The 27,952-nt window shown below is 33.9% G+C and overlaps 1 protein-coding gene across 18 annotated transcripts in view; it reads left to right on the top strand.

Annotated features, from left to right (window-relative positions):
- GPHN (gephyrin) overlaps positions 1–27,952 on the top strand; it is a 391,499-nt gene that overhangs the window by 199,153 nt on the left and 164,394 nt on the right. For 6 of the 18 annotated variants that reach the window (XM_084792858.1, XM_084792851.1, XM_084792855.1 and 3 more), the window contains 4 exons: positions 2,050–2,322; positions 3,921–4,028; positions 10,071–10,205; positions 25,586–25,642. In XM_084792858.1, the coding sequence (XP_084648984.1) occupies positions 2,050–2,322; positions 3,921–4,028; positions 10,071–10,205; positions 25,586–25,642 (573 nt within the window). The remainder of the gene's footprint in view (positions 1–2,049; positions 2,323–3,920; positions 4,029–10,070; positions 10,206–25,585; positions 25,643–27,952) is intronic. The other 12 variants (XM_084792848.1, XM_084792845.1, XM_084792847.1 and 9 more) reach the window with 3 other exon arrangements.

Raw genomic sequence — 27,952 nt, 5'->3', positions numbered from 1 at the left:
CAGTTACTGTTGACACTTTGTGCATCAAAGTGTGGAAGGCGAGTATATCTTAGCTCATTCCATCTTTCTTCTTCTGTAGCTGTCTAGGTCCACTTACTCCATGGGCCCATATAGTCAACTTAACCATCCAAACTGGATGTGATCCCAATTTCTAATCATAGGAGGGAATTCTTTGCATGAACATTGACAGACACATTTTACTTTAATATGCACGTGCCCGTAAATTCCCAGAATGATTTTCATATGCCTCAAGCATCCATATCTTCAGTAGATAAGTTTTCATAGCATTTCTTCCTGAATATATAGTCATACCATTGAATATTACTCATGAGTTAGAAAAATAAATATTTAAGTATAGCTGAGATACACGATAAAAGTCTAGGTTATGCTGACGAATTGCGAGCCCTAGGAAGATCATATGATTCAAACATAAGAATTGCTTGTTTTCGATGATCATAAGTAGAGCTCAGGTCCCCAGTTGCCTTCGGAAGGAAATGTGACTTAGTGCTGTGTTCATTTAAGGACCTGCAGGGAAGGCATACATAAGCCTACACCAAATCCCCCAACAATTCTACTGTAGATGTATTTGGCAATAAAGAGGTAGTCTGCTTTAATTCTGACTTTAATAAAACACCTGACCTAGAGGGAAAAAAGAATTGCTTGCTTTCATCTTCTTCAGCCACCTGCAAAGGTAGAACATTCCAAACGATGAGCCTTACTACTAACAACTGAAATGTCCAGTAGTTCTTTAAACTATGTAGTAATTCACTAGGATTTCTAGAACTGACTGAAAGGTGTTCCAGTTATTATTTATACATGGAGTTGATATGGATTAAAATTATGAAGGGAATGTTTTCTAAGGCTGTCATACCTATCAAAAAGCTTCCATTGCCTTTTCTCACTTTGAATCATGCACGTGTTACCCGCCTGTTCTAAATGCATGGCAGGATACATAAAGATCATGGCTGATGAGGAATGCCAACCTCAGCCTGTTGTATCAATAGTTTTCAGGGTATATGGTAGTCAAAAAGATACCAGAAAATAAAAATATTTTATTAGACATGACATTCTAATGTCTGGAGATAGCCTCCTAGAAAGTGAACAAAAATATTGAATCTGTTTCATCAAGATAGCATTATTTACTATATACTGCTTTTCATTTGTTTGCATATAGTTTCTTTGTGTAGAACTGGTTGTCCTGGAACTAGCTCTGTAGACCAAGCTGGCCTCAAATTCACAGAGATCTGCCTGGCTCTGCCTCCTGGGTGCTGGGATTAAAGGAATGCGACACCACTTCCTGGGTACTACATATTGTTTAAAAATTGAGCCATACAAAGATAGTCAAAAGATTAGGCATCCTTCAATGTTTGCTATTGATGCTCCTAAAAGTTTTAAGATATCTCTTCACGTCTTTGACATTATTAAGCTATTGCTTGAATGCGAAACAGAAAGACTTCCATCTATTCCGCAGACATAATTAGCTTGATATTCTGGTTGTAAGTCCTTGCCTATTGTCTTTTGGGGATGCATTTTACATAGTAATGGCACATGAAGAAAATATTCTATTGATTTTATTCACAACTCTATACAACTTTATTTCTTTTTTCTACTTATTGCATAGTAGATGCAATGTGATGGCTACACTAGCCATACTTTATGGTAATAGAATTTTAGCCTGAGCAAAAAAATCTGGTCTTTAATACGGCTTTTTAGATCTAAGTCTTGCTTTAGCAAAAATAAGTAAAAATAAAATTGAAAACCTTTAATGCTTTTCTCATCCTTCTTATATAAAGTATAAATAAATCCAAAGTTGTATCAAAATTGTACCTTAAAAGCATAGTGTGCACCATTTATGCACTATAACCTCTAACATATGGATAATACTTTATACTGTGGTTGTTTCATGTTTCACATTAAAAAGATGTATTGAATATGATTCATTCTTGAGATGGATGGAAATACAAATCCAAAATTCAGAATCAATTTGACTGCCACCACTTTATATGTCCGTTTAAAAGCCTACATTTTATTACTCTTTCTCTCTGGCAGGAATGCTTTCAGTTCATACTGCCAGCTCTACCTCACGCCATTGACCTTTTACGTGATGCCATTGTAAAAGTAAAGGAGGTGCACGATGAACTTGAAGATTTACCTTCCCCGCCACCTCCTCTCTCTCCACCTCCTACAACTAGCCCCCACAAACAGACAGAAGACAAAGGGGTTCAATGTGAAGAAGAGGAAGAAGAGAAGAAAGACAGTGGTGTAGCTTCAACAGAAGATAGTTCCTCATCTCACATCACGGCAGCAGCTATTGCTGCAAAGGTAAGTGCTGAGAAAGCATTCTGAAGCACCCGCGGGTCAGTTCCTGATGTCGCCCTCTTTCCATCTCATCCTTCCGTAAGTTTAATACTTTTTAAGAGCATCCTAAAAATGAAACTGGAATATCCATTAAATTCTATCACTGTCTGTGTCCTGGTGCAGATTCTTTGTAAGCACGGAAGTTTGTTTGTGCTCTAACAATACGCCATTACCTAAAGAAGTTAGAGCTCCTGGGACGTTTAAGAACTCTTTCAAGTTGCCATTTTTATTAAGTATTCAGTGATTGTAAGTACATTAAAATATCAAAATTCCACATATTTTTAAGGAAACAGAAAACAAAATTTAAAAGATGACTCTTGGAATTAGTTGAAAAAGAGTAATTTATGATTTTTGCCTGGTGTGAAGATATAGAAATAATACCCGAGGCAACAAGAAGATTATCTCCCATTAAATATTTTAAAGACAGGTCTTTTAAGAGACTCTTAAATATTGACTCAAATATTGCAAGACACAATTTATCCTAGTGGTATAGGGAAGAAATTAGTGTGTTTTCCTTTAATTTAATAAAGTAATTTAAATATTTAGATGGCACCAACATTTATAAACTTTCTTCAGATTAATTTTGAAATGAATATAGTACCATGAGCTAACTGGGTAAATTTGGTCACCTCAGTGTCACAGAACATGGTTTATACCACTATTTAAAACTAGTAAAATTCAGCTGCTTTGTTTTACTACCTTTAGAATGTAGCACATCACTTTTAGGAATGATAATCATTCACTGGTTGATATTATACAGGTTGCTATTTTAATTACTATATGAAATAAGTTGTAGGTCATGTTGATATTTTGCCTATGACCATAGAAAATCTTTTTTAATTTTTAAAATGTTTATTTGTTTATTATAAGAAATGTAAGAAAATAATTATTTGGTTACTATTTTGCTAGCATTCAGGGAAATAAACTTATTCAATAATTGTTCTGAACAAAACCAGGATTTATTGTGCTATAAGAACTTTGATAAAGTCAGCATATGAAAGTGTTTAATCAAAGCATCTTTTTTAGCAGTATTTAATTCCTTAATACTACTTTATAGTTATTTTAGTAAATACTACTGATATCAGTTTTTAGGTCTATAAAGATATTTTTATCGTTTAGTTCTGAATTCCTTATTAAAAATAAACAGACTAGCATCACATAAAAATCCTTTTCAGGTCTACTAGGTAATCAATATATAATTCTTTCATTGAACACTATCTGATTGTTTCTGTAGATCCTTAAATGATCTATTAAAGCCTAACTATATAATTATGTACTAGAATTGAACTTTTTAGTGGCTCCAATTAATAAAATAGGTTCATTTTTAAATCATTATTTGTTCTTTCTTTTTTACCCTTAGTGGTAAAAAAGACCATCAAATTTGGTTGTAAAGGAAAATATTTACAACATATAAAAATCAAAGCTGATTTTGTCACTTTGAATTTAAAAATTTGGCACTTCATTGTTCCATTTGTTTTTTCTTCATTCTTTTAGTCATATTGCTTATATAATTTCATGTTTTGCTCTTGTTGTATTCATAATTGTTATGTGTTATACATTAGAAGTATCCATCCTACACCAGTCCTGCTGTTTTCATGGCACATCATGGGCAGCCCATCCCTGGTCTCATCACTTATGCCCCTCATGCAGCAGACAGTGCAGATGAACGGGTAAGACAATGCCATTTGAAGAATGATTTTGGAAATATATATATATATCATATTTCCTTTATTTGTAGATGGCCAATCACCTGTGGAAATTAGTCATTTTATTGTGAAGGATCTTCAGGGTCATTAAGTATACTCAATCAGAAAATTTAATGGATTCCTTTATGCCTAAATTACTCTGCAGTCATTAAAATTCTGTAATTTTTAACAATGACCTTTCATCTCATGGCTTTCAAGAAATTCATTGCCCTGGATATCTGGGCTGTTTGTTTGTTTGTACAATTTTATTGAATACCTTTAAATAAATTGACTAGCTTAGTTTAGATGGCCTCTTAGGAAGCGTGCATTGTGTCCTAACATCTAAAAAGCTTGATCAAATTAATATTTAATTTGTAATAGCTTTCTTTTTTCATGAATTTGCATCTCATTTTATTTTCCTTCACTATGTTCTCGTTGCAACTACTGATAGCTCAATCTATGGATTCCATAATTATTAATCTTTAGAAACAAATATGTAAAAGTACATGTACTTTTTTAACTCATGAAAAACAAAGAAATTTATATTTAAATTTTAAATTATTAAATATAAATCATTTAACAATAATAATTTAGACCAAGGATAGAAAACAAACAAAAAAATACTATTTCCATCCATTCTATGCATATGAAATAAAAGGGAAAAAAGTAAATGAAAACTAATTTATTTATCAGGTGAAATTTGGCTTTATGTACTTTGGAATTATAAAATATATATATATATAACTTTGAGACAAACCCAACAATTTAATACAAGCAGTCTTTTAGAAGATAATGCTATCAACTGTATAATATAATACTTATGTTCCACAAGATATATCTGGTTGAAAATAAACTTGGATTCGTCAAAAATCACATAGCAAATTTAAATTGTGGTTAATATAAATATTAGTGAGTGTTAGTGAAATATTAGTGAATTAGTGAAGTTATCAAATTTGAAACATATCTTCTTTAATTTATATATTATAATGCTCTTACAGTTATTATTGAAAACATTCTGAGCTTTTGCATTAAAATCATTGTAAAATTCTTCATTTTAACCAATATTATAGTTAACCATATTCTAATAATATTATATTATATCCTCAAAATTATTTGAAGGCTGTAGAAATGAGTCAGTAGTTAAGAGCATATGATGTCCTCAGAGAAGCCTGAGTTTGATTCCAAGCACCAATGTTAGATAGCTCACAACAACCTTTAGCTCCAACTAAAGTGTTCTGACTTCCCTGGGCATTTGTCCTCATATGCAGTTACCTACAAATAGACATAAGCATATACGCAAAATAAAAAATAATAAAAATAATCCTTTGAAAGATAATAAAATACCATCTCTTAAGTATAATTTGAATAACATTTATCTTCAATTTGGCCAAGGATTTATATATCTACTATCATTTTAGGTGCATATGAAAGAAGGTAATTATCACATGTGATTGATGTAAATTATTGTGGCCTAATTTTCTAGGAGAACTAATTTGGAAATAGCTCCAAAATTCTTTAAGTGGATGTCTTCATTGTAGGACCGAGGAACTAATTAATTGCCTGGGATTTAATATTCATTTGTAAGTAATAGCAGTATTAGTCATCTTAACAGGTATTTAGTTTTTAGTTAGAATTAATTTTTATACCTTTGCTAAATGATGAGTCATCTAATGCTCTTATTCTTTATACCTTCCCACCAAAGGAAAGAGTGAGGTTCACAATCAATAAAAGAAAAGGAGTACCTTTAATATTCTTGACAGTTCTTAATATAGTACAAATAGATTGGTTCAGGCTATAAAGAATTTGAAACCTAACTCGAACTGCACTTATTACTACTTTACTTTCTTAAGTAATTTTGTTCTTATCATCAAAAAGAAAAACTTGATCAATTAATGTACTGACTCTTTGGCAGTTATCACTGATCATATTATTATTTTCTGCCAAACTTTTTGACTTCCTGCCTGGCAGACATTTCCCACTCTCTCTTTCTAATACTGCACAACATACATTTTCCTCATATAGTTTGAGTAGGTTTGCTTAATATAATCAGCATTTCAGTTTCATCTAACCACAGTTACTACTTCAAATAACACATATTCAAACTAATCAGAGCTAGTTGTTCTCAGTCCTGGCTTTATTTGAAGTACTGGGGCACAAATTCTGTTTAATTTTAATTTGAATGAAGAAGTGTACACCCCAAGAAGTACCAACTTGGTACTATGAAAACAAACCCTACTATAATGAAATAAATTATAAAAAAAGAAATTCTGAATGGAAGATACAGATATCAGTATTGAGTGAAGGCTGTAAGTAGGCACAAATTCTACTTGTCCTTGTTCAGTGAGTTGTGTGTGTATTGTTTTCAGCAGTAGGGTCTTACAATCAGTTTGTGGAGAGCAACCAATAACCTTGTCAATGATTTGGGTTGTTTTGAGGTTCCCCTGGGGCCACTTTGGCCAAAGCTGGGTTAGATGTAACCTATCCCAAGAAATACAGGCTTCGTCTGATGATGAAACATGTCTAGTTGAGGTGCCATCTTACCTGTTATTTGGCAATATAAACCCTCAAATGGCCCTTAGTTTTAGCTCTCTCTCCCCTTATTCTCTCTTTCAGCACCCATCTTCTTCCTTATTTTATCATCCTATTCTAGTCTCCCCTCCAGTCCATCCATAACTATCCATTCTGTTTCCCCTTCCTAGGGTGATCCAATTCTCTTTTCTATTCCCTTACTCTGTACATAATCTCTACAGTATATGGAATATGCTCTGCTTATCAAAGGCTTAAGAGCTAACATCCACATATAAGCAAATACATACCATGTTTGTCTAGGATTTTATCTAGTTCCATCCATTTACTTGAAATTTTCATGGTTTCATTCTTTTTAACAACTGAGTAATATTCCATTGTGTAAATGAACTGACAGACATATAGTCTTTTCCTAATTTTGGCTGTTATAAATAGAGCAGGAATGAACATGGTTGAACACGTGTCTGAGTAGTGTGATATGGAGTCCTTTGTCTATATGCTCGAGTGATATAAATGTATTGAGAGACAAACCGATTCCTAGCTTCTCAATGAAACTTGCCGCACTGGTTTCTATAGTGACTATGCATGTGAGTACTCCCACCAGCAATGGATGAATGCTCCCCTTGCTCCACATCCTCCCCAGCATAAGTTCTCACTTGTTTTAGTGCTCTTGGCCATTCTAACTAATGAAAGACGAACTCTTAATGTAGCCTTGATTTTCATGTTTCTGATTACTCAGAAAGTTGAACATTTCTTTAAGTACTTCTTAACATTTGTGTTTTCATTTTTGAGAATACTCTTTTTAACCTGAACCCTGTTTCAGTTGGGTTACTTGTTCTTTCTTGTTTAGTTTTTTGGCTTTTGGGGGCCTGGGTATTGTTTGTTTGTTTGTTTGTTTAGTTCTTTGTGTTTTAAATATTAACAGATATTAGCCCTCTTTTGGAATTGGATTTATTAACGATCTTTTCCTAATCTGTAGCTTGTTGCTTTATTTGAATAATGCAGTCCCTTGCTGTGAGTAAGCTTTTCAGTTTCATGAGGTCCTGTTTATTAATTGTTGATCTTAGTGCCTGTGCTATTGGTATTCTGTTCAGGAAGTTGTCTCCTGTGCCAATGTATTCAAGAAAGATCCCTACATTAAAACTTTTAAAATTGAATGAAAATTAAAACACAACATACCCAAACCAATGGGCTATACTGAAGGTGGTTCTAAGAGGCAACTTCATATGATTAAGTGTCTACATAAAAAAAACTGGAGAGATCTCTCATTAGCAATTCAGCAGCACACCTGGAAACTCAAATATAAAATGAGTGAATGACACTAAAATAGAGTAAATACAATAGAAACAAACAAATATAAAAAAATCAATGAAAAGTTGATTCTTTGAGAAAATCAATACAATTGATAAACCCTTAGCTAAATTAACTAAAAGATGAAGACAGCATCTTCAACAAATAGTGTTGGTCAGCCTGAATGGCTGCATGTAGAAGAATGCAAATAGATCTGTATTTTCACTCAGAACAAAAGTCAATTGTAAATAAATCCAGGACCTCAATCTAAGACCAGATACACTGAACCTGATAGAAGAGAATGTTGCTTTTATTTCCTCAGATGTGAGAATAAGATAAACCATTTCCAGGCCTTCCTAGCTCTTTCTGAACTCTGGACAGCTGGTTCAACTCAGCTGTTCTGGCCTCAACTCCTCTCCAAGCTGATTGATTCAATCTGGCTTCTCTTGCTTTTGATTGAATTGCTCTGCCTGACTCAAACTAATTCTGTCAATATGTTTTAATCTTGTGGTGCCTTCTCCTTCTCTGGCTCATTATTTCTTCACCTGCGTCTAGCTTGTTCTCTCTGCAACCCATCTCTGTAAAACTGTCCGGGTAAAAACTTCTCACCTCTCCCCGCACTGCTATAAAGTAGCCTCTCTTTTCTTTCCTGTTCTTTTGAGAATTGGGTGTATCCTGTCTCTGACTCATTCTGTCAAATATTTCTCTGATTTTCACTTTGTCTGCCCCTCAATTAGACTTCACTCTCAATCATGGCTGCTTCCTTCTATAAACTAACCTTACATTCTCTTGTTGGGGACTCAAGGTGCATACTAAGGGTGTGTCTGCCTTCCAGCAGGATCACACTGTAATGCAGAGTGTGTCTGCCTTCCAGCAGGATCACACTGTAATGCAGAGTGTGTCTGCCTTCCAGCAGGATCACACTGTAATGCAGAGTGTGTCTGCCTTCCAGCAGGATCACACTGTAATGCAGAGTGTGTCTGCCTTCCAGCAGGATCACACTGTAATGCAGAGTGTGTCTGCCTTCCAGCAGGATCACACTGTAATGCAGAGTGTGTCTGACTTCCAGCAGGATCACACTGTAATGCAGAGTGTGTCTGCCTTCCAGCAGGATCACATAGCCCTAGAAAGTCTTTGGAAATGATCTCTTTTCAAAGCAGCTATGTTACTTGATTAAAATTCCTCTGCATAAAGTAATGAGATTGATAACATAAATATCTATATTTAAAATTATCTATGTTATTTCTCATTTGGTTTGTATTTTTGGGATAGTGATATTCAGTCATGTCAATCTTCATGACAGATATAACCTAATAGCCAACATTTATTAAATATTTACTATTTCATACTGCTAAGTAATTTATATACATTACCATATTTAATCATCAGAATAATCCAGGGAGCCAGATGCTACAATTATTTTTCAAATAAAGAATTTCTTGCTGAAAATGATATATTCATTAGGGCCATGGCAGAAGTGAGATTGCACACCTAAATAAGTAATAGAGATTTTAATAAAGGAAAGTGTGTGTGCACTGAGTTTAGAGAAAACAGGAAGGCAATATAGATTCCTATGGAATTAGTAACCAAAAAAATTCTACTGTTTGTATTTGAATTGTGGCAAGTGCGATCCTGAGAGTTCCAGGAAACCTGCTGACACACAGAGAAGGCTGTATATACCCCAGAACTGTTGCCTGTAGGTGAGAGGCACAACTGACCTCTGACGAGCTGCTGGAGGTGGAGTGGGGAAAACAAACACAAAGCCTTACACCCCCTAACCCTTGCTCTCATTCCAGGCACGGACTGGAACCTAACTGGAGATGAAGGAGCTCAAAATAGCTAGCTGATGATTCCCATAAGGCCAGTTAGAAGCAGAGAAGTTGAAATTTTGGAAAATGAAACAAAAAATCTAGGAATTTCTTGCTCAAGAATTCAGACTATTAAATATCAGAGCTAGTTATTGCATGACTTATATTTCTGCCTAACCTCCTAATGCTAGAATACTCACTAAAGTGTTTCATGATATTTTATTTACCAGAAAAGAAATGTAATAATGTCTGAATCTAATATTACATCCGCTTATACATAGTAAGTGACACCAATTTTGTGAGAGTTCGAGAACAAGAATGACCAAAAAAAAAAAAAAAAAAAATGTGTGTACTGACTGCTGTTGGCTTTGCATAATGTTAAACTCCAGCCATTCTTGTTTAGATTCCAGACTCCATCATTTCTCGTGGTGTTCAGGTGCTCCCACGAGACACAGCCTCCCTTAGCACTACTCCTTCAGAATCGCCACGTGCTCAGGCTACTTCTCGCCTCTCCACAGCTTCCTGTCCAACACCAAAAGTAAGTACAGGTCCTTGCATCTTATGTTTCTTTACTGTGAAGTCTGAGAAAACTAACAAATGCTCCCCATGCTAGTCAAGATTGAGGTGCATGCAGAATATTGTCTAAAGTGAACGGAACACGCAGTAGCTGCCACCCATCGTTTCATAGATTATCTTATGACTAAATTGGGAATTTCATACAATGTGCCTACTGCTATGTCACAGGTGAAGATACCTCTTTCTATAACATCTGTTCTTTGTAATAGGCCTCTTATTTTGTAGGAAACCTATCAGTGTACTTGTAAAAGAAATTATTCTGAGGGTGAATATATCTTTGGCCAATAATCAGCAATATTTAACAAAAAAAAAAATGCCAAAGGGAAAAAGAGGAACTCTCTAGCTTGGGTGCCTGACTGCTCTACTATCATTCCAAAAATTTTTTCAAACAGACTCAACTTGGAATGTTGCTGCCTATTATTTGGAAACAAAACTAAATTCGTTAGAAAGAAAGTTTTAATGCCAACCTTTGGGAGAGGGTGGGGGTTTCTTAGTCTTTATTTTTTTTAATCGGTCTCTGAGTTGTGTGTACTGCCTATTTTGCGCGTATGGTAGGTGTGATGGGAAGTGTAGGTACTGTTACACCCACCTTCTGAGTGTGTCACTCACCTGTTCCCTCAAGTTGTTTATAAAGAAACCGATAATGTTAACCAGAGATTACTCTCTTATTTAATGGAACATTGTGTTAGATACCAAGCCATATACTAAATTTATTCTAAGAACCTGACAATTTTCAAATTGCCCTTTTTCTCCATAATCAAATTTAATATCGAGTACAACTGTCTCCCTCAATTCCAAGTTGTCTATAATTTTATTAGTTATAATTCCATTTGACTAGAAATTATCTCATAATGCAGTTTGTTTTACATTCTAGGACAGATACTGGAATACTCAGGAAATTCTCAATGATGTCACTGTTATATTTGTATATTATTGTATTTAGATAGGTGGCAAAATAAGTAATAAATAATAATTGTATTATTTCAAAGTTGAGGTTATAAATCTCCAAAGAAGAAAAACTATGAATACATTCTATACATTCTATACTGCTACTTTTGTACCAGTCACATTTTAAACTAAATGAAAGCATGAAGTTCTTAATACCTAAATTGCATTAAACAGAATCTTATCCATTTTATTATATCATCTAAATAAAATAATGTACAATTTGGACTCCAGTAAATTCTGATTGTAGAAGATAAACTTTTTATAAAGTCCAGAAAATGTTTTAAAATAAAATTTAGTTTCACTATAAGATGTAATAATCTATCACATATTAAGACCTAACAGCTGAAAATACAAAATTACTAAAGACACAATATATTTTTCTTGTCCTTTATGCTATGTAATAAATGTATTTGAAAAATATTTTAGGCTAAACATAATTGCATGAAATTGTCCTTTTTTAAGATTTATTTATTATCTATACAATGCTCTGCCTGGATGTACGCCTGCATGCCAAAAGAGGGCATCAGATCTCATTATAGGCGGTTGTGAGCCACCATGTGGTTGCTGGGAATTGAACTCAGGACCTCTGGAAGAGCAGTCAATGCTCTTAACCTCTGAGCCATCTCTCTAGCTGCTAAAATTGTACTTAAGCCTCAAAACATTATATCTTTATACATTACAAAGAAGATAGCAAATATAATTTTAAGAATTACTTGTACTTTAAATTTCCACATAGTAAAATTCCAAAATAATTTTTAAAATATTTATGAAATTATTGTGCTCATTCAAGGACTACAATAGAGCAAGTGGCTTCTTGTTATACTGATATTGGTTGATATTTACATGTTCAAATTGATCATAAATTAAAATAAAGCACTAGTTTTTTTCAATCTAGAAAAAAACATGTTATTTTTATCAAAGTTTGCCAGTACTAGAATATATGCTTTAGGGTTGAAATTATTAGCTCAGTCTAGTATCTTTTGCCTGTGATTTCAGCATTCAAGAGACAAGGCAGTTTGGGCTATATAGTAAGTTCCAGAACAGCCTGGCGTATAAAGTGAGAATATGTCTTTAAAAAACAAGGAAGAAAGGAGGCATAAAGGAAGAAACCAAATAATAAAATTTTGTTCTTGTTTAATTTTTTAATGAAATTTAGATGTAAGGTTAAAATACTAATATAATAAACTATTTTGAATGTTAATACTTAAGAGTAAAGTGTGTAAGATCTCCCTTAAGGAACATGAAGAATGAAAGCCAAAAGTTAATTGTTAGCTAAAAAGACATTTTAAAAGTCAAATTGATCAACAGTGACCACTTTACAGCGTTTGTTACCAATCAGCAACTCTCCATAAATTTTCCCATTGTTACATGACTTCCCTTTAATTTGGTGATCAGCATCTCATTTCAAATATGTTACCTTTTAAGCAGAGCTTCCCTGCCCCCATCCTATTTTCTTCAGGGTTAAATGTCAAGACTTTAACACTTAACACTAATCTGAATGAAGTATTTAAATTCTGCATCCTAAAATTTTAGGGCAGAAGGGAAGATGACAAAGAACAATTCTCCAGTTTCTAAGATGATATAGTGTTGGCTGTATTAAAATATAAAATAAAAATAACTAATCTTTAAGTTTTTTTAAAGAAAGATACTATATTTTGATGTTAACGTGTTGAGTCTGAGTATGCAAAGAGTGCTATTCTATGTAGATTTGAAAATACATCTTAAATTTGCCATTCCTATTATTACTGCATTTTGATTGTAATATTTATAACTTAGTGTGTATTAGTCAATCTTATAGAATTGCCTTCCTAATTTTCAGGTTAAGCATGAAATGTGTCATTTACAAAAATATATGTGCAAATGAGTTTTCATTATCTTTAGAAAGAGTTCTTAATCTGGAAATAATAGATGATGTAGATTCCAATACTTGCTTCTCTACTTAAAAATTTCACTACATTAGGCAAAACCCTTAATATTTCTGAGTTTAATGTCTCTTTGAGACCAGCTGCACCTAATTGTAAGAAAGGAATAACAAACCAGTACACGGTATTTACTGCCTTTGAAAACAATACAGGCTACTACAAATTATAATAAGGTATAACTAAATGTTATGACACATCAGCAGGAGTACAAAATATTTGGAGAATTATCTTCAGATGCATTAAAGTGTTTATGGAAATTTAAATGAAAGATAATGGGGTTTAGCTCGCTAATAGAAACTTTGACTCACATGTTCAGTGATCTGAGGTCCACCTCCAGCATTAGATAAATAAAAAACACATAACTATAGTAGCATATATCTGTGATCCCAACTGACGATTCTAAGGCAGGAGGGTTTTGTTAAGACCAACCTTGGCTACACAACAGTACCATCTCAAAAATAAATAAATAAATAAAAATGGCAATGAATAAAACCTAATGATTTTATTCTGTAGGATTTTAGTTGGTTATTTCTGTAAGTTTTAATACTGAGTAATATCTAAGATGAAACTCTTTCTTCCCATGTACATATGAGATATGAGCACTCATTTCTCCAGGTAATGACAATATTAAACATTTAGCACTTTGGGTGTCTATATGCACGCACATGCATATTTATGTATGTATTGCATATTATATCTTTGTGTTCTGATCCTTTAGGATTCTTCCATCTATAAAAAGAAGAAACTCTCTATATAAAATATACTGTGTTGGCTTTGTTGCAATAGTTGTCTACTCTTCTCTATCCAATGATGACAGTCAAATATTGAAAAATAACAAATGAGCCAGGGCCTCAGTGGTGCTCGCCTGTAATCTCAGCACTCTGGGAGGAAGAGGTAGGCAAATCTCTGTGAGTTCGAGGCCAGCCTGGTCTAAAACTTGAGTCTAGGACAGCCACGGCTACACAGAGAAACCTTGTCTCTAAAAACAAAAATAAAAACAAAAGCAAACAAACAAGAAAAGATAACAGTTATTCATAGAATGAAATTTCCTCCAACATATATTTCTTTGGTGGAATAATTTGATATTTTATTTTCATAGGAATAATTTATTTTGCATCAGATATTTTCTTATGATGAATTCTTACTGGAATGAATGCCACTCCTTTGCTTTGTGGGAGTAAGGAATGTTTGAGAACAAATTGGGCTCTTTGTCTTGTCGTACCCATAAATAGAATAGTGCCTAAGCCAAAGTAGTGAAATGGTGAATTGAATCTAAAGAATGTTTGCAGCCAGACACAGTGGTGCACCTGTAATCCCTGCGCTCCAGGAGGTAGAGACAGTTGGATCTCTGTAAGTTTGAGGCCAGTGACTCTAGGACACCCAGGGATACAGAGAAACCCTGTCAAAGGAAGGAAGGAAGGAAGGAAGGAAGGAAGGGAGGGAGGGAGGGAGGGAGGAGGGAAGGGAGGAGGGAAGGGAGGGAGAGGCAGAGGGAGGGAAATGCATGCAGTATATCAGTATATAGAGCACTCAAGTTCTACCATGATGACAGTCGTCCAAAAAGAGTTTAGAAAAGAATTAAGTCTGTAGCAGAGAATGTCTTATAAATAAACATGCTTTACAGTTAAGCTCAGTGTTCATTTTCAGTTATGACAAACATCAAAGTCTGTAGAAACAAGCAAATAAAAAAACCTGAACTAGAAAATAATGATGAAACTAAATGAAGGGAGAAACCAAAATTTTGGTGCACCCACTTTTTAAAATACTGATAAAATAGAGAATTTTTAAGGACCAATATTGTTATATTTTCCAAACATCTTAATTTTATCATTTTTACAAGGTGTAATGGAGATTGTAGCCACATATTCCCTTGTGCCATAAAAATTAGAAGAGAATTTTATGATAGACAGGAGGAAAAGAAATTTATACATAAAGTTACAGGAAACTTTTTGTTATATTTAGAAAGTAAACATAAACACTATTGAATATCTAATTGAAAAAATGTATATAGTTGTTAAAAGAATATAATTGAAATATTTTCATGAAAGCCGTATTCCTTCAATATGTTAGTGTCTGACGTTATATTCAAGCAAAGTGCTGAAATAGAACTTCTTCTGGGCTTCTGTTATTTGAGTAAAGTAATCTTACTCAGCCTGGGGAGATAGCTCTGTGAGTAAAGTGCTTTTCTTGCAACCATTAGACCACAGTTCTGATTCCTAGCACCCACATAAAAACCCAGAGGGCATGGCCGCACACCTGCATACGGGAAGTAGACACAGGGATCACCAGAATAGGCTGGCAGGCTGGACTAGCTGTATGCGTGAGCTCTGGGATCAAGTGATCACTTATCTATATGGAAAGTGAAAATTAATCAAAGATATCCATCATTAACCTCCAGGCTCTGTACACATGCAACACATACTCACACACCTGCATGCACCCAGCCACATGAGAAATGCATACCATATATATATATTCCAAAATATAATATTCCAAAAATATAAATAAATAGAATTTGTATTACTCTGAGCCTTCAATATATGGATCTAAGAGGCAGTGTGATTGTGTTAACCTATGGAAACTAAGTTATTACTCCAATACCATATATTATCCCCTGTGAAATTTTTCTTGGTAATGTTATCTTTTTTTACGAATTCCTCTATATTGTCTCTAGTTTTCTTTGAATAAGAGTTGATCATGTGATATAGCTAGTTAGCTAAGAAAATCTAAGAAAAAGAAGTCTATTTGATTTTATTTAGTTGCTGTCATGCTTGTCTAAATCAAGACTGATGCTGAGAAATTATGTTTTAATATTTTTAAGAGCCTAAACAAATCAGAAAATTTTCTGAAATTATTTCAACAAACATTAATATTTGTTTCTCCTTTAATGGAATAGAAATTTTGGAGTCCACATATAAAATCAACAAATAGCATAAAGACTGAAAACCCCTGAATTAATTAGATTTTTAAAACACTTCTAAACAAAAACAAAAAAGTTTTTAGGTATATAGTTTTCTACCCTCTTTGGAGTTCTTAAACAGAATATTCTCACATGACTGTTCAAATGGAACAGTTCTTTAGCTTTATTGATCTCAAACTATTTTAAAAGATTAATGAAAATTAGAAATAGATTCCGCTAATGTGGGTTTTTCCTAGAAATATTTACTCTACTAGAAATTAAACCTGAGACCTTTTTATACATTTGTCTAATAACTTTATCATTAAAATAACCTTTACATTTTAGCATAAATCTCATTTTTTATGAAAAAAAAACTTTTTCAAAACCAAATATATATACTTTATTAATAATGAAAAGTTTGGCATTGTTTATATTTTTAAAATTATTATAGATTGCTGACTTAATGGAAGACTTGAATTCTTATAGTGTTTTCAACCTATTGTGATGTTAATTTACTTGAAAAATATGAAGGAACAAATCCAGCTCACATAGCTATATAGTTAGAAAAAAAGTACAATATTAGTAGATCTCATAATTGTGGATTTTTAAAATATCACACCAAAAATGTGTGGTTTTGTTTAAAGGGTGGAAATTTTACTTAGTGGATTTAAAGCAGAAAGATTTGCAAGCCTTTCTCTGGTTGCTGTATATGTGATATTTGAAGTTTATAATAAATATTATTATAATAAAGCAAATATTAACAAACTCAAAAATTTTAACATAGCTCATTTATAAAATATATCCTATTGTTTTATAATATATAGATACATGAGTTCATATGAGTTCATATATAATGAAAAAAGATATATGTTTCCTGAAACCCTGTTTGTTACCATTCCACACTCTGATACATTTGTGTGTCTTGTAATTTGAATGGTTCTTTTCCCTGGGGATAATTAAGGGACACATGTATTTCTCATTTGGATAGACATTCTTCCAAATGTTGACATAGTTCATTATTATTAAGAAATTGTCTTTGTTAAAATGACTACTCAGTTCTTCTTAAAACTTTTAGAAGCAGCCGGGCGTGGTGGCGCATGCCTTTAATCCCAGGACTCGGGAGGCAGAGGCAGGTGGATCGCTGTGAGTTTGAGGCCAGCCTGGACTATAAAAGTGAGTCTAGGTCAGCCAAGGCTACACAGAGAAACCCTGTCTCGAAAAAACAAAAAACAAAAAAAAAATTTTTTAAGTAAAAAATAAAATTTTTAGAAGCATTTGAAGGTCACGAGCTCACAGTTGGAAAAATACATTTTCTAACATTCTGATTCTGCTTTGAAGCTAGTATTTGGCATAAAAAGAGGGAGGTAGCAGATATTTCAGCTTTTTTGTTTACTATTCATTTGTTTAAAAAAAAACAAGTACCTAATAAATTTGTAATTCTGAATGATCTTACTTTGTTAATTGTTCCTTAACCCTTCTGTTTGGGTTTTTGTGTTGTTTCTTGTTTTTATTTTCAAGACAACAATATTCTATGCTATATAACAAAAGTATTTTATTCATACTGCCTATCTCATTAAATTCAAGTCTGAAGGCATAATTTGTTTAATTAAATAAATATTAACTCTTTTGTTGAGGACAATATTTACTGAAACTAACCCTTTCGGTTTTATTTTTCTTTTTGGGTTTTTTTCTAGACAAGGTTTCTCTGTAGCCTTGGCCATTCTGGACTCACTTTGTAGACCAGGCTGGCCTTGAACTCACAGAGATCTGCCTGCCTCTGCCTCCCCAAGTGCTGGGATTACAGGTGTTCACCACCACACCTCAGTGAATCTAGCTTTTTTAAAAGCTATACATAATAGGGCTGGAGAGATGGCTCAGTGGTTAAGAGCGCTGCCTGCTCTTCCCAAGGTCCTGACCTCCCAGCAACCTCATGGTGGCTCACAATCATCTATAATGTGATTTGATGCCCTCTTCTGGCATGCAGGTGTACATGTGAATAGAGCACTGTATACATAATAGATAAATTTTTTAAGCTGTATATGTCTGTAAATAATATGCAATGACTTGTCCTATAGGGATTCACTTCCTCAGTTTATGCTGTTAAACCACCATTACTTGTGCCACCAATGAAATGTCATTATAGGTGGTAAGACAAAAAATATTAAACACCATCAGTAAAACTGGCCATCTGATCTATTAAAAGGTTTCAGGCCACCTCCACAGGTCCTAGGTAGTAGTGGGAAAAGAATAATCAAGCAGCTAAACTGGTGTGTTTCCAGAAAGTCCTCTGGTCAAAATGATGTATGTTGAATATTATTTCTTCCATGTTTTTCACAGAGACAATATTATACCGGTATCCTCAGCCAAAGAAATCTAACCTTTTTAAAAAATGACTATAAGTACTTTTTTCTGCATAAATGATTCATCCTGATGCTTCCTTTCAGACTGATTATTAGGCAAGTAATAGTTACATCCTCTGATTCAAAATGAGAGCATTTTAAATAAAGACTTAAAGACAAATGGCCCCAAATAATAATTTTTCAAACAACACTTACATTTACTCTTAGTGTGATACTACTTCTGCAGTGGGGTAAGAACCAATGCTTCCCCAAAAGTCTTGAAAACTAATTGGCATTCAGGAAACCCTGTTCTAAGTAATAAGCTAACAGTGGGTGAAGATGGCATCTTTTTAAAAATTGCTTTGGTAAACTTAAGTCTTGAAGGATTTTGTGGCTGAGAAGTATATGGCTCTGTTACTGAACACTTAAGTTAGAAAGCACAGGGCCTGGGTTTGCTCCTTAGTGCTACAAATTGAAAAGGATCAAAATGAGAGAATGAAGGAAAGAGGGAGAGAAAGCGCAAAAGAAAAATATTAAAGAACTTCAAATTTAAAAACTCAAAATTTCATTATTTCCTAAAATAAATCATACTAATATTGCTGGACTACCACAAATGCAGATCAAGATTTAGCTGAAATCCTGTCAATACATCAGACTATTTTCATAAATCACATTAGATGCCTGATCTCTGTAGGTATTTTTATAATTTATTTTTAGTTTATATTTATACATGTTTTGCCTGCATATATATGTGTGCAGCATATGTGTGCCTAGTGCACATGGAAGTCAGAAGAGTGTACCAGATGCCTTGGAACTGGGGTCATGGGGATTTAGGAGCCACCACGTGCGTGCTGGGAAGAAAACAGCAACAAGTGCTCTTACCCACTGAGCACTCTCTCCAGGCCCTTCTCTTTTATATCTATAGATAATTTCTAATTCCTTATTGTCCAGCTTTTCCATCTTTATACAGATATAGGTGGAGTTCTTTTTTGTTTTGATATGTTTTTACGAAGTTTGGTGTTGTTTCTTCATTTTGTTTCTGTTATTTACTTTATTGACATCAAAACAGAATTTTGACATTTAAAAGATTTTCTCTTATTTTCTTTCTAACAAATTAGACAACATACAACTAGCAAAATTAGGCATATTTTAATAAGTCAATTGACAATGTAGTAACAATGAATTTATGTGTATTGTTTATGTTATTTTAGTTCTTCTAAGAAATTTATCTGGTTTACAGAATTTTGATAATTTACTTCATTCATTTCAATGTAACCAATGCTTTATATGTGATGATAATTAAATGAAGTACCCTCTCTAATGGTTGATAGTGATTGTCAGCTAGCTGGACAGTGCCCTATAATTCCTTATAATTATCTAATGTTCATTGAACTACTTTTATCACTAAGGCTATGTAGCAGTTAAACGATGTATTAATCCAAGCTCAGCTGTCAGGGGTAATTTGTTTAAATGTTTTGAGTTTCATTTTGGACAAGATCTTGCCAGGCATCCCTTGCTGGCCTTGAGACTGAGGTCCTCCTTCCTCACTGCCCGGTATACTTTAATTTTATGGTGTATACTTCCACATCTGGCTGTTACTGCTATTTTTTCTGCTTTTTGTTTTTCCCACTGTGACCAAATGACTGACAATCTCCTAGAACCACTGGAGACATGGGACCTTCACTGAATTTGGCGTCCTATTCCCAGCTTTGCGTAATGGCCTCTAGGGCCCTCTTTGTAGGGATTCCAACTGTGCTACACATTGCCAGCTCTTGTCAGCCTGTTTTAGGGATGTTGAAACAGCATTCTGGAACATCATAGCCATTAAACATTCTTCTTCTCTTCAGAACCAATACTGTATCTACAATGCCAGGCTCTGCAGAGAACATGACAGGTGACAGGGAGCAGCTTCAAAGCATTTACAGAGCTGAACCTGAGAAAACATTTTCCATATGACCCCACTTAATCACAATACTCTTCCCAAGGACTGTCCTGAAAGGAGCTTTTAAAGGAGTTGAAATGTTTACACCCTGGAGCTTTTATTGGGTTGGGTTTTAGAGGCAGGGTACCTTTCCTGTTTTTACAGCACCAGATTAAATGGTTTCGAGGAAAAAAAATCCCATACAATCCTTGTTTGTTTCTTGATACTCCATGATCCTAGTTTTCTCTGGCCATATTTCTGTTGGCAATCTGGTCTTCGTTACTCCCCCCCCCCCAAATGGCCCAGTGAATTTTACTTAGATCATTCCAGAGCCCTCTGGTTAGTTCCAACCATTTTCTTGCTACTTTCTACAAAAGTTCCAAAGTTACATAAAAGACGTAGCCAAGGTTATCATCGGAGTGACTTCCCAGCCTCAGCACCAAATACCTGACAGAAGCCATTTAAATGACAGAGATTTATTCTGACTCATAGTGTAAGGAGATCCATTCCATCATGATGCAGTAGGCATGGTGGCTCTGAAAACAAAGAACATGAGCCCAAAACTTGAGCTATGGTTCTCTGACCTTCACTTCTCCATAGTGACTCACTTACCACCCTGAGATAGAAAGTTTCAAATCACATTTGACACCTATAAGATATATTAAATAAATAAGTAAATAAACAAATAATAATAAATAAATGCCATTGGGTATGGAATTTGACAGTTGTATAGTTAGACAAACTGTAAATGTTATTGTCTTTTTTTCTACTTTAAAGAAGTATGTAAGGCAATTATGATGGCCCACATCTAAAATCATAATATTTGAGAGATAAACTCATGAGTCCTGAGTTTGAGACCAACCTGAACTGTATAATGAATTCCAGGACAGCAACTTAGTTTCTGGGCTATATGGTAAGACTGTCTCTATAAACAAACAAGCGAATAACAAAATAGTAATATGCACATTCACTTTAGAAAATATATGACATTCTTAGAAAAATAATTGTTATAAAATATTGTTTATAAGATAAAGACTCTTGATCAAAGTGCCTTTGATCCCAGAATTCATAGGCAGAGGTGGGTGGATCTTATAACTAGGCATTGTGGCACAGGAATATTGTCAGAAAATTCAGTGTTAGAATAGCCTATGCACTGCCTACACTATTGGAATAAGTCTTTATTGTTTACCCATCTGGAAGAGGTATACAACACATGAAAATAAGCAAGATGTGTCTATCAGCTGATAAATATATACTAAAAATATGCCACTTTTACTGTATGGAATATTGTTCAGTTTTTAATCTAAACACAAGTATAAATATATCCATATAGCTGCAAATAATAGCCTTTGCAGAACTAATGTCACAACTTAATATGAATCAGTTTCCATTGTTGATTTTAATATAGTATATCTCAATGAAACCATTCTTATAACTTCGTATTATAAAATGATAGATATCCTAAAATTAGATATTTTCTGGGCTAAATTTCAGAATTATCAACTATTCCTTCTATTTTAATTGAGGAGAAAACATGAATTAAGAAATTCACTTAGTGAAAATTTTAGTGTACATCATATATCAAACACCACATTATAAACTGGAGATTTAGTGATAATGCAGCACATTTGAACAAAAAACTTTTACAACAAATCTGTTTAATAGTTTTTTAGAGCCCATCTAGTCATGCAGAAAAAAATAAGGTGATTGAAAATTAAAAAGAAGCTTTTCAAAAAACAAATTCATTTGGTAAAACAGATGAACAAAAGCATACCCTCACTAGAAATCTTGTAAAACCTTGAAAACCACATAGATATTGCCACCAGATTCATTACTGTTTGAAATTCTTGTTGTCAGTGTGCTGCAGTAGCAGTGCCATGAGACTATTAAATAGGTCTGTTTAGTGTGCACAGAAATAGTCAGTGATGAGGAAAAGAGAGAACCCAAAATGCTTGTTTTAACCAATCATCTCGTTTCTAGAAATTTACAAAAGAAATTATAAAAGGGACAGATTGAATATCTATAACCCATAACCAGAAATCTAAAATACTAAAAAAAAATGAATATTTTATATGACTGACATTTCATAAGTTTCATATCTTGGACTATTTTTTATTTAAAAATAGAGATATTTAGCAAATAGTCTATGCAGGTGTTCAATAATATAAAAAATCTACAAACTTAAGTACTTCTGTTCCCAAGCATTTTGGATAGTGTTTAGTAAACCTCTGTAAACATAGGGCGGTTTAACCTCTCCAGGAGGATGAGCTTCATAGAGAAGTAGAATGGACGTAGATAATAAGGTAAGACTCTTAGCATTAGAGAAATTGGTCTGAAATTCTCTTTCTTTGTTGAGTCTTTGTGAGGTTTAGGTATCAATGAGACTATGGCCTCAGAATGAATTTGGTAGTGTTCCATCCCTTTCTATCTTTTGGAGTAGCTTGAAGAGTATCGGTATTAGCTCGCCCTTGAAGGTCTGGTAGAATTCTGCACTGAAACCATCTGGCCCTGGGCTTTTTTTGGTTGGGAGACTATCAATGATTGCTTCTATTCCTGTAGGGGAAATGGGACTATTTAGCTTGTTTATCTGTTCTTCACTCAACTTTGGCAAGTGAAATTGATCAAGCAAATCGTCCATTTCCCTTAGATTTTCAAATTTTGTGGCATATATGCCTACAGCCTTTGCATACACCCATGGACACAGAGCATGGATAAACACACAGCCTAGCAATTTTATTTTTCCACTTTGTTCTGAAATTTTTTTATCATAAGGTCTATTATCTATTTCTTGAGTCACAGAACAATTAATATGAAACTTAGTTTGTAACCACTTACATCTTTGAGAACAGCGTTGATTCTAGGAACAGTTTTTTCCTAGTAACTTAAAAGACTGTGACCATAAAATTAATATCAAACATATTTTTGTTTTCAAAATCTCCATTATTAATGAGAAAAAGAGGCTATGAATTTGAAGCATTACAAGGAAGGAGATAGATAGATATAGAGATAGATGGATAGATAGATAGATATAGAGATAGATAGATAGATAGATATAGAGATAGATAGATATAGAGATAGATAGATAGATAGATAGGGGTTTGGAGGGAGAAACGGGAACAAGGAATTATGCTCAAAAATAAACTAAAAATACATATATAAACAAAAAGTCTACAGATCATCTCTGTAATTTATCTAAATTTCCCTATCCAAATTCTAACCAGGTCCAACCTTGCTTAGCATCCAATATCAGATAACACTGGGCATATAGAATGTTAAGTTTCTGTACTGACGCTTGAATTTGTAATGGAACCAATTTAGAAAACATTTATTTGATTTGTAGATACATTAGAAGGTAAAATTTGTTTCATAATGCCAGGTATCATGTCACATACCTAAACTCCTAGCATTTAGGAGGTTGAGGCAGGAGGACTTGTAAATTGAAAAGCAGACTAGGCTACACAGACAGAAAGTTTCAGTTCATCCTGGGCTACACAGCAAGATCGGTCTAAAACAAATAATCATATCATAAATGGAAAAATGTATAGACTTATACACTTATATGTACATAGCCCTCCTTTTATAAGCACCTTTTTCCAGTCCTTTATATGCCCAGGCCTGTTAAAGGGCTGTAACTTTACGGTATCAGCAGCAGTCAAGAGCTACTGTAGCTTTGAAGAGGATGCCTCATGCTGCCAACTTAATGTATTTTTAAGCTTTAGAGGAAAAGGACAATGCAGAAAATTGTAATCATTTGGCTTCTAAATGTTTTTAGAAACAGTATGAGTCGTTATGGTCTACATTTTTATAGGAAACTACCAAGAGTATCTGTATAATCCAGGTTCTGTAAGTCTCCACTTAAGGCAGAAAATAGCCTTTTTAGTAAGCTGTTCTTTGAGATAAAAGCATGTGAAGATAAAATTTCTCCTTTTGGGGTTCTTCTCAATTATTTCTAAACTTTGCAATTCTGTTTCACTAATAAAAGTGAGAATTGACTACTTATCTTTTAGCCAAAACAGCTGAGGCTGAATTTGTTTTAAAAAAAACGAAAAAACTTCATTTCAAATGCTGATATAATTCTTGTGTATAAAGCTACTTGTGGTTGGTTGGGGGCAGGTTATGGGGTTTGCTTGGTTGTTTTTGTTTTTTCAAAATAAGAATTTCGTTTCCTCAATATCCCCCACTAACTTACATATGCTGTTATGAGACACCATAACAATAATCTTATCTTTACATCCAGAGAATATTATTTTCCTAACGACTTTAACATCTGGGCTTGTCATCATACAGATAGTTGTGCTATCTGCCAACATAAGGACAAGCCTCACAGTTAGCTTGTCCCACGGTGATTAAAATTCCTCCAAGTGAAGTACAGGACTGAGTGTAAACCACTTGGTCTGAATCTTCCTTATAAAATATTTTACTTACCAAGATTTTGTGTCTTGAGTTCTGTGTACTTTCTTAAACTCATAGTAGTGTGATCCAAGAATTTAAATAGCAAGTGAGTGAGTGTGTTTGAGAGGGTGTTTGGCGGGAGTGCACTGTGCATGCACACTCAAACCTGAATAAGCACATTATCCCTGCGTAACTAAGTGTGGCCTTGAATTTGAGATTATCTTGCTTACCCAACCTCCTTGGAACTAGGATTGTAAGTGCACACCACCACACCAGACTTTACTTACCCTGTTTCATCTGAGGGAAAATTTCAGATGAAATAAGAAAGTGCTCTGAAGGAGTAAACATATCTAACACTGGTCTGGCATTAAAATTTTCTGGTTGGCAGCATGATTGTTTAATTGGGAATCATAATGACAGCTGAACAGCCTCTATGCTTGGGTTGGCAAGCAGAGGAGCCTCACTGTCACCAGTAAGCATGATGCTTGTTGGGACTGACCTTTTCACTTGAAGAACACTCATGTTTCTTGTCATACCATTGATGTTTTCTGATATTACAATAGAATAGACATTTAAACACTGAAAGAGAGAACGTGCATAGGTATATTTGTAATTCTTTGTTTTTTGTAAGCTAAATGCAAATGTAACACTACTCCAGATACTGCTTCATCAGAAGTCCCCAAGATAACCAAAAGTAAGTGCCGATTTCCTCCTCTCAGGAATAGTGACGTACCAGAACTGAATTCTAGCAATCTATTTGCAGAGCATGTCGTATAGCATCGGGTTAGTTAACGCCTTGATCTTAGAAGAGGAGCCTAAGTCAATCGATGTATTGCATGTACTGCTTACTAATGTGTAGAAAAAAATTTAAGTTCACTTTTTCTTTATTCTGTCTTTTTTACCCATCTTCCCTCATTGTAGCAAATTAGACGGCCGGATGAAAGCAAAGGAGTTGCTAGTAGAGTTGGATCCCTCAAAGTAAATATGTTTCTAACATTTTTTGGCAAGATTTTGTCTATAGCCTACACTTCTTCCTTTTTGGAGGGTGGAGGGAGGAAGGGGGCTTTTTCCATTTTTCACCATCCCATTTTTTATTTTAATATTTTTATTGGCTGTTGGGTCATATTATTTTTTGTTTTGTTTTCAGCTACACATAGAGCAACCAGCTGAAGGCAAGCTGCCAAATAACTAGCTTTGAAAGGCACCACAAACAAGAAAGGGCACTTGCCTCATTACATGTGCCTGCAATTTGGGGCTCTAGAGTAAACCGTTCCTCTGACTGATGTCATTGATTATAGGATAAAATTCCTCTTAAACAGAGAACTAATGTATTTTTAGAACATCACCTCCCCTCTTAACCTATTTTATTAAAAATATTGAATTTTATTTTAGTGTCATTATCAGCTTAATTCATTCTAGGATAAAAATTAGTTTGAGTTAATAACATATTGAATACATATATGTGTGTATCATGTTAAGAACTGGAAAGAGCCAGTTGTGGTGGCACACACCTTTAATTCCATTACTGGGGAGGCAGAGGCAGGTGGATCTCTGAGTTTGAAGCCAGCCTGGTCTACAAAGTGAATTCTAGGACAGCCAGGGCTACACAGAGAAACCCTATCTCAGGAAAACAAAAACAAAAACAAAACTAGAAAGAAGTGCTTTATGATGTCAGTATAATGGTCCCAAATACAGCTTTTAGTACTAAAGTATTCTTAGTAACTTTGCTTTTTTTTTTAACACCTTTAAAAGTTGATGTAACATTAGGAAAACATATATATCTAAATATTTGACCACTTTGAACATAATCTACTAAAACACAGTTAAGGTATCTGATTTGATGATCCTATTTGTTATGGCTAAATCCCAGTTGGTCAATATATATGGGTACTTGGTACTCTTATCATTTATTTAATCACAATAAAAACGTATAAAATTTACCCATACATTATAACTGACTACTTTTAATGATGCCACCATAAGAACAATTTAGAAAATTGTTAATTGTAAAAATAGGTTAAAATTAAAGTTGACCATTGTTTTTATATCTCAATCCCAAATATCCTCACAGTAGTAGCAACTATTAAAAATTAGTCAAAATGCCACATAATTCCGTACACTGGGATGTCATAAAATTCATTAACTACATTAAAGCCTGATTAACTCAGTCATTTCAAATTTGTCTATAGCTCTAATTTATTTCCATTTAACAGTTTATAAAAGACAAATTTCTATACTCGTTCCTCCCCTTTAAGTCTTCTGCCTTCTTAGTTTTGTTGTTGTCGTTGTTTGTGAGTATGTGCAAACATGAATGCACATTGATGAACTTGTGTTTGTGTGTCTGTGTTCTTTAAGAAAAGCCATCCTCTCTGCTCATTAACATTGACTAATAGTAGCCAGCTCTTATATTTAAAGTGACCTCTGTAAAGGATGGGCGTGGAGATTTTGTGCCTATTTCAAAACTTAGCATACTTACTATTATTCACTCCAGAAAATATAGTGATACACCAATAGCATTCCTCACTGTGTCATATTTTACCTTTGTCTTAAAGTGACAATAAGTTTATTATTGTGAGCACCATTGATTAGGACAGCTTCAGCTAAGAAGGTACAATACAATATAAAGTTCTAAAATTAACTGATAGTAAATTAAATTTTAAAATGGCATCCATTGCCACAGTACTTGATATAAATTAATTTGCATGTATGTGTGAATGTGTGTGTCACTAAGGTTCAGTTTTGAGATATATAGAACTTAAAGTTATATTGTATGTATGCTTATAACTTTCAATACATGCTTAAGACTAAAACAATCATGTTATAGTTCAGTCAGTTTGTTTCAATATGGATGCATCCTTGGATTGAACACTGCTTGGGGGAAAAGGCACATTTTATCTAGTCTTTAAATATATTTACACTATGTACCTATCAAGTAGAAAATCTTAGAATGAATCTCCAAGGGATTATAAGAACTGTATTTCTTATAATATTTCCTTAACTATTTTTGGTGGGAAAAGATCATGTTTGAATAAAGTAAAATGTTGGCTTCCTTGTTACAAGTTTGTTGAAAATGTTCTAGTCTTATGGTATAGAAAAATATGTTGTATTTTGAAATGTTTGCCAAAGGCAGTAAGAAATGTATAATGCTGTGTCTTATTTTTAAAAGGAAAAACTGAAAAGAAAGCAACTTGACTTTCCTATTTATGTTCTGACGTTTATGTCTAGCTCCACTAAAACCTGGAGGAGCTCAGAAATCGCCTATATTTAATACCCCCCAGGGTAAAATGT

The sequence above is a fragment of the Acomys minous genome (genome assembly GCF_964271855.1).
Source record: "Acomys minous genome assembly, chromosome: 8".
Lineage (NCBI taxonomy): Eukaryota > Metazoa > Chordata > Mammalia > Rodentia > Muridae > Acomys > Acomys minous.
This window is presented reverse-complemented; position numbering and strand designations above follow the sequence as displayed.